Source organism: Meriones unguiculatus, chromosome 2 (assembly GCF_030254825.1).
Source record: "Meriones unguiculatus strain TT.TT164.6M chromosome 2, Bangor_MerUng_6.1, whole genome shotgun sequence".
Lineage (NCBI taxonomy): Eukaryota > Metazoa > Chordata > Mammalia > Rodentia > Muridae > Meriones > Meriones unguiculatus.
The window spans coordinates 77,145,955-77,156,480 of NC_083350.1; the positions used below are offsets into that span (position 1 = coordinate 77,145,955).

At 45.8% G+C, this 10,526-nt stretch overlaps 1 protein-coding gene and 1 non-coding gene across 3 annotated transcripts; one reads left to right on the plus strand and one right to left on the minus strand.

The window, feature by feature from the left end:
• Positions 1-295: 295 nt before the first annotated feature.
• Tsacc (TSSK6 activating cochaperone) lies at positions 296-6,254 on the minus strand. Of its 2 annotated transcripts, XM_060377699.1 has the most exons (4): positions 6,171-6,254; positions 4,283-4,424; positions 3,522-3,644; positions 296-514 (listed from the first exon to the last, which is right to left on the minus strand). In XM_060377699.1, exons 3-4 carry the CDS (start codon positions 3,622-3,624, stop codon positions 297-299), a joined length of 321 nt encoding a protein of 106 aa, XP_060233682.1. In that variant the 5' UTR covers positions 3,625-3,644; positions 4,283-4,424; positions 6,171-6,254; the 3' UTR covers position 296. The 2 variants fall into 2 exon arrangements, with proteins under 2 accessions (XP_060233682.1, XP_060233683.1); XM_060377700.1 differs by lacking the exons at positions 4,283-4,424; positions 6,171-6,254 and having other exon boundaries at positions 3,522-3,972.
• A 486-nt stretch (positions 6,255-6,740) lies between these two features.
• Positions 6,741-6,847, plus strand: LOC132652681 (U6 spliceosomal RNA). The gene has a single exon (XR_009590258.1). It is a non-coding gene; the product is annotated as a U6 spliceosomal RNA (small nuclear RNA).
• The last annotated feature ends 3,679 nt before the right edge of the window (positions 6,848-10,526 follow it).

Sequence of the window (10,526 nt, forward strand, 5' to 3'; positions counted from 1 at the left end):
ATACCTGCACCCTATTGGTTCTGTCCCTCTTGAAAACAGTAATACACGTGGTGTTTATCTTCTAGTACCTTGTGTGATTATTTACATTCAGTGGGTGCCTATTGGAAAAGTGTAAACTACATTCGTAGAATATACATGCTTAGGGGCTAGGAGTGTTAGTGGCATGGCAAATGTTTGGCATGCAGAAGGCACTGGGTTCATTTCCTGAGTGCACACACACACACAGACTACAACAACAGATTCCACCAACAGCCTGAAGAGAAAAGAAAGCATACTCCATATCTTTGTTCCACAGTTCATTTATGGAGTTGGAGCGGGTGATTTAACAGCAGATTGCAATATATGGAAGGCAGAGAACAGCTCTTGGTCTCCGTCCCTGGATCCAGCTGTGATAGGAACACCTGCAAGTTTTCCAAAATAGCCATCTGTCGCTGGGTAAGCTGGGTCTGGAGCTGGAGGTTGGCATACATACATTCTAAGAGTCCTATGTATTTCTTGGGCTTCTGACCAGCTCCTGAAGGAAGTGGTGGAGGTGCGAAAGGACAAAGGAAAAAGGCTTTGTAACTGCAGTGAGGTCTGAGGACTCTGTAGGAGGCTGTCTTCCCAGATACATGGGAGCTCAGCACTCACCTCAGAGGCTCACTGGCCAGTTCCATCTTAATCTAAACCAGTCGCCACCCCCCACCCCGCCCCCGTTATACTTGTAGTATTTATGGTCGTCTGGCATACTCAGTGACAGCTCCTGTTTGTCTAAGCTCCTGCCAGAAGGCATGCTCATGGACTTGTCTGAACTGATCTAGTATCTCCAGAATGTAGAGAAGCCCCTGTTCGTAAGCATTCAAAACACATCTTAAAAAGCTGGGCGTGGGGGCACACGCCTCCCAGCAGTGGGCGACAGAGGCAGGTGAATTCCTACGAGCTCAAGACAAGCTCAGTCTACATACCGAAGTTCCAGGATAGGCAGAGCTGCATAGTGGGACCCCCTGGATAAAACCACTGGCTACTCTTGCAGAGGACCAGGGTTCAGCATCTAGAACCCACATGGTGGCTAATAACTGCCTGTGACTCCACCTACAGGGGATCATAGTCCTCCTCTGGCCTCCACAAGCATCGCATGTATGCAGTGCACAGACATGCGTGTGGACAAACACTCATGCACATAAAAAGGATATTTTAAAAATTATGGTGGCACAGCCAGCACACTGGAGGCAGAGGCCAGTGGCTCTGTGAGTTGGAGGCCAGACTGGTCTATAAAGTAAGTCCAGGACAGCCAGTGCTGTTACACAGAGAGACCCTGTTTTGGAAAGAGAGACAGAGACAGACAGAGACAGAGAGAGATAGACAGACAGAGAGACTAACTAAATATTACCTAGTGTTTGCCTATTCCAAGCTACATCCCCTTTTTTCAGTTTTATCTTATTTTATGTGCAAAGGTGTTTCGCCTGCATGTATATGTGTGAGGAACTAGAGCTACACACGATGTAACTCTATGCAGCCGTGTGGTTGCTGTAATTGAACCCGTGTCCTCTGGAAGAGCCTTCAGTGCTCTTAACCAACTGAGCTTCTCTCCAGCCAACTGAACGCTTTTTTTTTTTTTAGTTTTTGAAAGAGTCTGGAGTAGCCATATAGCTCATGCTGGCCTCTAATGTGCCATCTAAATGAAAATAGGTTTTTTAAGATTATTTATTTTTAAGATTATTATTATTTTTAAGATTATTTATTTCGTGGTACAGGTGTTTTGCCTGTACATATGGCCATGTACTATGCACTCACAGTGCCTGGGGAGGCCACAAGAGGGTGGTAAATCCTCTGGAACTGAGTCAGACACAGTGATACACGCCTGTAATCCCAGCACTCAGGAGGCAGAGGCAGGCAGATCTCTGTGAGTTCACGGCCAGCCTGGTCTACAAAGGGAGTCCAGAACAACAAAGGCTACACAGAGAAACTCTGTATCAAAAACAAAAACAAAATTCCTCTGGAACTGGAATTACAAAATAGTTGTTAGCTGCATGTAGGTTCTGGGAATTGAGCCATCTTCTCAAATAGCAGCCAATGCCTTTAGCTTCTAGCTACCTTTCCAGCTCTGATAGCCTTCCTGAACCTGCTCTCTTCCAAGTGCTGGCCTCACAGGTGTGCATCACATCTGGCTCCCAAGCTTTTCGTTGGTAGTGTTCCTGTTTTTAATTGTTTGTTTTTAGATTTTTTCATTTTATATGCATGAGTGTTTTGTCTGTGTACCCTGTTCATGTCTGATGGCCAAGGAGTTAGAAGAGGAGTTTGAATCCCCTGGCACTGGAGTTAACAGACGGTTGTGAGCCACCTGGGAGTGCTGGGAAACTAACCCAAGTCCACTGCAAGAACAACGAACGCCCTTTCTGGTTCTTTTTTTGTTTGTTTGTTTCTTTGTTTTGTTTTTCAAGACAGGGTTTCTCTGTGTAGCCTTGTCCATCCTGGAACTTGATTTGTAGACCAGGCTGTCCTTGAAACCAGAGATTCACCTGCCTCTACCTCCAAATGCTAGGATTAAAGGCGTGCACCACCACCAAGAAACTGCTATTTTCTTTTTAAGACAGGGTCTCACTGTGTAGCCTTGGCTGGCCTGGACTCACCAGGCTGAACTCAAACGCACAGAGATCCTCTTGCCCCTGTGGCCCTGAGAGCTAGGACAAAAAAGCATGTGCCACCATGCCCGGCCAAATCTGAGTTCTTGAGAGAGTTCTAATACAGTGAGTTCCAGGCTATAGACTAACTAAAAAAAAAAAAAAAAAAAAAAAAAAGTCCGATCTTTATAGCCCCATGCTGGCCTTGAGCACCCTGTGTAGCTGAACTCCTCCTGCTCCTCATGCTTCCTCATCCCAGGTGCTGGGATTACAGGCATAGGCCACTGCACCAGCTTGTGTGGTTCTGGGCCTTGTGCACATCAGGAAGCACTCTACCAGCTGTGCTATATTCCCAGCCTGACTTTTTAGTTTTGTTTTCTTTTTCTGACTGGGTGAAACCTAAGTCCCTTTAAGGGGCCCAAAGCTCTTCCCATTGGCTAGTTCCAGCTGGTCATGATAATCAGCTTATTTTTTAAATGTTTTCAACTACAACCACAATAGGTGGCATAGATAACCTCAGGAATTACACTGTCTGAGGCTGCGGGTTATGGCTATCTTGAGTTGACCTCAACTCAACTATCCACTGACTTCCCCAGGAGAAGACGAGAGAAACTCAAAAACGCTGAATCCAAGCTAACAGTTAACTATCTTTTTCCCTTGGTCCCTTTCAACTATCAGGAGCAGGGAGCGAAAAGACTGTGGTCTCACCCCAGCCTACTGAGTCAAGTGAGCCGAGAACACAGATTGATGGAACTGGGGAATAAAGTGAAATTAGCAGAACTAAACAATCAGCAAGTTACCCTGAACGTGGTAATAAGCAGCAGAGGCCTGAGAGGAGGGAGGAGGCACTGCGGGGGAGGCTGAGGCCTTAGCACCTGTGGGAGGCTGGAGCTGCTGGGGAAACCTTCCCCACAGCCTTACCTGAAGGCAGCTTTGTTGTCTGCATGTTCAAAAAAGTGGCTGACAGGGAGTCTGCTTGAAGATTTATATAACTGGGGGAGGATTTTGCTGGACAAAAACACATAGCGTTTTCTTCCTCTTTGGCTGAAAATCAAGTGACTAAATCAAAACTCATTCTAACAAGGATTAGCCTGCCTTGCTCTGTCCCTTTCTCTTGATCTTTCTCCTCTTTTCATTGCAAGACAATAACCCAGGCTAGCCTTGAACCCAAGATCCTCCTACCTTAGCCTCTCAAAGGTGGGATTGCAGAGGTAAGACTGTTGGGATCAATAAGCAGCTTCTCTACAGCCTGACAAATGGGACATCAGGCGTCTGAGAAGCCACCTCCAGAAACAGCGGCGACTTGACCACCTGTGGACCACCTGCAACCACCTGTTCATCCTGCGCATGTGCTGGGTCACCTTATAAGAGTACTCGCCCCTCCCTCCTTCTCTTCCTCTCTCTCTCCCTCCCTCCATGCCCAGAGACAGTCTATGTGACCCCCCCTTCCCCTAATAAAACCTCCCACGTGGAACCTGTGGCATGATTTATGAACCCAACTTATAACTCCGCTGATCCTAACAAACACTACTGTTCAAATGAAGTAGCTGCAACTGGCCTAGGAAAGTAGATGCCAGGTTCCTACCCAAGTATCCTTATGTATAAGAAAAGATACAGAAAGCAGAAATCAGTGTGCGCCAAGGGAAACGAGGCAGGGCAGGAGTAAAATTTCATTCACTTACTTGATGTGCACTACATGCCTAGCACCATATTAGACACTGAGAAATGCACGGACGGCTCGCACAACATGAGTTTCTTAGCCGCTCATCAATTTAGGGAGGCAAACTGAGTCAGGTGAACAGTCTCTTCAGGCACCGTGTTGCACTTCGGTAATCCCAGCATTTAGGAGATAGGCAAAAGAACCAGAGGTTTAAGGTCAACTCAGCTACACAAGCAGCAGCTCAAGAAGCCTGGCTGACGTGAGGACTCTTTCTGGACAACTAAAGAATCCGTACAGTGAGTCTTAAGACCTGGATAAAAGTAAGGTTTTTATTGTGATGTGCATGCGCAGTGTGTGACCAAATAAATGTAAAAGGAAGGGCTTAAAAGGGGAAAGAGAACACAATAAAATGAACACAATTAGAGGAGGCTCCATGTGGGGATATTTACTGGACTCTGGCGACCTGGAAAGCTTTTAAGGAGCAGAGCAGGAGAAAGGATAGTATAACATGAACACGGGCTGAGGTGAGAAGTCCTGGCCAGCGTAGGAGAGGAGGAGAAGGAAAGCAAGGCGGCCCGCAGAAGCCCCTCTGGATGCTAAGCTGGCTGGTGGCGCATACTTTACTCCTAACACCCAGATGGCCGAGGCCAGCGCGATCTGTGAGCATGGCGCAGCACTCACGCCCACTCAGCACTAAGAACGGACACACGTCCCAGCCTGGTCTACACCGGGAGTTCTAAGCCAGCCGGGAGCACGCAGTGATATTCGCCTAGAAGAGACTATGAATTGGCTGCTAACCTTAAAATTTTTATTTCATGGGCTGGAGACATATAGCTCAGCTATGTAACTGAGACTGGCTCTCTCTCTCTATATATGGTGACTTTGAACTCATGACAATCCAGCAGCCTCCTAAGTGTTGGAATTCTAAGAGTGAGTCATACCTTGCTCTAGAGCAGATTGTTACTTTTGGCCAAAAGAAAAAAAAGTGAAATTAGAAGGAAAACTGATTTTGAAGAGCTGGTGAGCTCCATCACAGACATCTGTTCTTTTTATCTACTGAGTAATTGTTCTTCTGGGAAATTATTCTTTTCCCAAAGCCCAGCTGGACTGGTGAGACAGAACTCAAGCCTTTCACCACTAAAAATAGGCATGTGTCCCAGCACAGGCCAATCCTGACATCTAGCTCTTTCTGCAACTGTGATGGCCAGCTGGGAAGCACAACTAAAGAAGGTTGGGCCAGTCATGTCACAGGGTCAACAGACAATGGTGCGTGTGACAGAGCATTCCTAGGCAAACACAGTAGCACGCCCACCTATAATCCCAACAGCTGGGAGGTAAATAGAGGACTGCAAGTTCCAGGCTAACCTGGGCTACGTAGGAAGACTGTCTCAGTAAATAAGCAAAGGCAACCCCCCCACAAAAGATGAAACCCACTTTCTTTGGTTTATTGTGCTGGGAGGACATAAAGTTGGGCCTAACAGAACTACTGAATTTGGCCAGCATACCATAAGAAGCAGGTACAAGCAAGGCTAGCAACAAGGGAGGAGGAAGACAGGTAGATGGACAGATTTCAACAGTCAGAATCCCCAGTCCCAGATGCTCTGGAATCCACAGCTCTTGAGATCTCATAACCCAGTACACAAGCTCTTAAGTTACCTTTGTACTGAAGGCAGCTTGAGTTGGGTTTCCATCATTTAATCACAATCACATTTAGATGAGCTAAAGGTTCTAAGGTGAAAGTAGGAAGTCAAACAGAAAATAAGAACAAGAGGTAGCACTAAGGTTAGGGGAAAAGTCAAATTGCTAGTCAGCCTCAAAAAGGGAATGAGGAAACTACAAAAATAAAAACCAAGCAATGGTGGCACACGGCTCTAACCCCAGCACATGGGAGGCAGAGGCAGGTGGCTTACCTGTGAGTTGGAGGCCAGCCTGGTCTACAGAGTGAGTTCCAGGGCAGCCAGGGCTACACGGAGAAATCCGGTCTTGAACACCACCCCCTTCACAAAAAAAAAAGAAAGAAAGAAAGAGAAAGAAAAATGTTAGCTCCCTATAGCAAAAAAAGAAAGTCTGAGTGACTCCTCAAGCATCTGAAGGATGTAAAGGAAGTGACAGAGTAGAATGAATGATCAACGAATGGCAAGCAGAAAAGCTAGGACCAGGAGAGACTGTGACCAAGAAATACAAGAGAGACACAGGTAAGGGCCAAGGTGTAGCTCAAGTGGGTGTTTGCCTACCATGCACAATGCACTGGACCCCAGAGCCACATAAAATAGGTAACATGGTACATGCATATAATCCCAGTATTTGGGAGGTGGAGGCAGGAGCAGCAGGACTTCCTTCAACTCTTGGCTCCATTTTGAGTTCCAGGCTATGAGACTATGGAAGGAGAAAGAAGCAAACAGCAGCATGGTTAAGAAACAGGCTAGCAAAGCCAATGCTACAGAATGAGACTCTTCTCTAAAAAAAAAAAAAAAAGAAGGGTGCTCGCTTCCGCAGCACATATACTAAAATTGGAACGATACAGAGAAGATTAGCATGGCCCCTGCACAAGGATGACACGCAAATTCATGAAGCATTCCATAGTAAAAAAAACAAAAAAAGAAAAGAAGGGACTGGCAAGATGGCTCAGAGAGTAAAAGCAATTTGAGCCAAACCTGAGGACTTGAGTTCAGTCCCTAAACTCACATGGTAGGAGAGAACCGACTCCAGCAAACTGACCTCTGACATGCACATACACCTCTGGCAGCACATACACCCTAGCTCTGGAGTGTACACACAAACAGATATGCATTTAGAAGTTTTTTGTTTTTGTTTTTGTTTTTTAAGATAAAGAAAAGATAGGGTTGGGAATTAGCTCAATGGAAGAATTTATTCACCTAACTTGTGTAAAACCCTGGGTTTGATCCCCAGTACTGAGGGGGGAACAGACAGAAAAAGTAACCTTTATACAGGCAGAAGATAGCTAAGTGCCTCTACTGTGTCACCTGAGCTGTGGACAATGTTCTGATGAATTACCTCCGGCAGGCGTCAAGGATGAAGAGGCCTCTTGTTACAGAGCAAGCCTGGGTCAGAGGTGGGACAAGTTGTAGGAACACTTTCCCTTTTTTAGACGGGGTCTCATGTGGCTGGTCTTGTACTCCTTGACCCTCCTTACGTCTATTTCCCAAGTGCTGGGATTACAGGTGTGTGCCACACATCTGCCATGTAAGATGACTTATTGTCTGTTTTTCAAAGTGCCACAGGGGGAAAAAAATGGCCTGTAATGTCCATTTCACAATATGCATGTCAAGCTGCACACGATCTAAACATCACTAATCTTATAAAATAGAGGTCTGCTCTTTGATCCCTGTCAGCTTCTTTTGTGTTTGTTTTTCTGTTTTTCAAAATAGGGTTTCTCTGTGTAGCTCTGGCTGTCCTGGAACTTACTCTGTAGACCAGGCTGGCCTCAAACTCACAAGAGATCCTTTGGTCTCTGCCTCCTGAGTGCTGGGATCAAAGGTATGTACCACTGATGCCTGGGGCTCTCTCTCTTCTTCTTTTTAATCAGATCATTTGTTATTTTTATATCTTTTGAGTGTTTTTCCTGCATGTATGTATGTGTATTAGAGAGCATTGGAAACTGGAGTTACAGACCACCGTGAGCTGACATGTGGGTGTTAGGAACTGAAGCCCAGTCATCTGGAAAAGCTGTCCTGGAACTTACTTTGTATCCCAGGCTGGTTTTGAACATGTGACTATCCCCTTGCCTTTGCAATATCACACATACCTACAGATTTCGTTTTTTAGACAGGGTCTCTATAACTCAGGCTGCCCTGGAATTCTCAGCAATCCTCAGACTTCTGAGGGCTGGGTTTACAGGTGAGGGTCACCATGTTCAGCCTCTGATACCTATGTATATATCATACATATACACACATACATATTTCTTTTGTGTTTGTGTATGTACATGTGTGTGGAGGCCAGAGGGCTCTATCTGGTATCTTCCTCAATTGCTCTCCACTTATGTATGTGTATGGTGCACTTGGAGGCCAGATGAAGGCATCAGATCCTCTGAAACTGGAGTTATAGTTGTGAGCTCTCACGCAGGTGCTGGAAATTGACCTTGTGTCCTCTGGAAGAGTGACCAATGCTCTCTCCCGTCCCCTTCAGTTTATTTTTTACTTTTGTTTGTTTGTTTGGAGGGAAGCAGGCGTTTTCTATGTAGCTCTTGCTGTCCCGGAACTCATCATGTTGACCGAGCTGTAAAAAGTCACAGGAATGCACCTGCATCCGCTTCCTCAGGCTAGCATCAAAAGTGTGCACCACCACACCCAGCCTCACTTTGTTTTTTGAGACAGGGTCTCTCACCAAACTTACTGATTCAGTTAGGCTGTTTGCCCAACGGCCTTCGGGGATCCACCTGTTTACGTTCCCCACCTCCACAACTACCGGGATACAGACCTAAGCCACCACCTTTTTATATGACCGGTGGGATCCAAGCTCAGTCCTCATGTTTGCACAGCAAGAACTTTAGCCACTGAGCCATCTCCCCAGTCCTCTTGATATATCTTTCGTAATGATCCTAAGAAGTAGGTAGTATTAGCAGCACTGAACTTGAGGAATACCATGTTAGGAAAATTTGGTCAGGATTCCACAACTGGCACATGGCAGTGCTGGGATTAAACCAGGGTCTCTAGACTGCAAAGCTGTGCTCTATAAAAATTATCTATCAAAGCTGGGTGTGGTAGTACATGCCCATCACCTCAGCAGCTGGGAGGATATGGCAAGACTCTTGAGTCTGAGCCCATGTTGGGCTATGTACCAACTCGCAAACAAACAAACAATCTGAATAGGCCAGGACTGTAATCCCAGCAGTTGGGATGGTGTGTGTGTGTGGGGGGGGGTGCTCTGGCAAGAGGGTTGTCTGCAGTGTGAGGCCAGCTACATGGTGAGTTCCAGGCCAGCTAATGGCAGCAAAGTGAGATTTCCCTCCTCCTTCACACTCCCCCCTCAAAAAAAATCCCACAAGTACTTTCCAAGTAAACAAGGAGCAGGCAAGAGATACACAAAACCAGAATAGGGCTAGTCTTTGAGGAAGCGGTGTAGGGCCTGTGACACACCTTTTTTGTTAGTAGGATTACTAGTATGCTGCTCCATCTCAACAGCAACAGTTATGGTGCCTGGGAAAGAATCACAGGACCAAAAGGTCAGAGAACACTGCTTTGCTTCCTAAGCTCTCCTCGGCAGATCCAAACTGGCTGCAGCTGCTCTAGTGTTGGGAGGTCGTGACAGCGTGCTCCCTCACACAGGTGCCTGTTTTTAAATTTAAGTATCTTTATTTTTAATTATGTGTATGTATGTATGTATGTATGTATGTGCATGCATGAGTAGATTCCCCAGCTTGAGTTGTAGGTGGCTGTGAGCAGCCAGACATTGGTGTTGGAAACTAGACTGAGGTTCTCTGCAAGAGCAATATATATATATATATATATATGCATATGCGTGTATATATATACATACATATATATGTATATATACATACATATATATATAACCACTGAAGCCTTCCTCCAGCCCACTCCTGGATGTGGTCCAGGCTCACAGAAGTCACTGACATTGCCATCCTCCTGACTCAAGTTCAGGAGCTCTTCATTACAGGAGTGTGCTACCAGACCAAGCAAATGATGGTCTTAAATTATTCATTTTCTCCAGTTGCCTTCAACAGAGTTATTTCTGTTACTGCCTTTTCACCAAAGACAGCAAAACAAAGCAAATCCAAACCTTAATCACAAACATGTCATGACTCTGTCTCCTAAGTGTTCAATTTCTACTTTTTTTATTTTTCTATAGAGTAGTCTGGCAAGATGGCTGTATTCAGTTTGAGCCAGCCTGGGCTACATGGTGAGTTCCTTGGGACTCTAATACAGTAATCAAAAAACTCTAGCTCCCTTTCCGTTCCGTTGTCACTAACCGGCTAGAAGATGGGTGGTCAGGGTGAGCGGTGGAAAAAAAAAAAAAGGCTCAAAACACTGAAACACTCGACTTAGAATATTTGGAAAAAATGTAAGCGATCCTCCTTTACATCTTACTGCCACAGGTTAAAAGTGCTTTTCTAAGCAGTAAAAACTTAGGGCGGGAGAGAAAGCTCAAGAGATAAGAGCACTAGCTGTTTCCCGCGGACACCGTGGGGTTCAGTTCCCAGCACCCACATGGTGGTTCACAACCATCCTCAACTCCAGTTCCAGGGAATGAGACTCACTCTTCTTAACTCCTCGGACACCAGGCAC

What these genes read in the sequence shown, in the direction of transcription:
- Tsacc (XM_060377699.1), bottom strand. Translation starts at nt 3,624, where the DNA reads ATGTGTTTTTGTCCAGCAAAATCCTCCCCCAGTTATATAAATCTTCAA. An exon ending in GACAACAAAGCTGCCTTCAG is followed by an intron (nt 515 to 3,521) that starts GTAAGGCTGTGG and finishes CACTTCCTTCAG; the next exon opens with GAGCTGGTCAGAAGCCCAAG.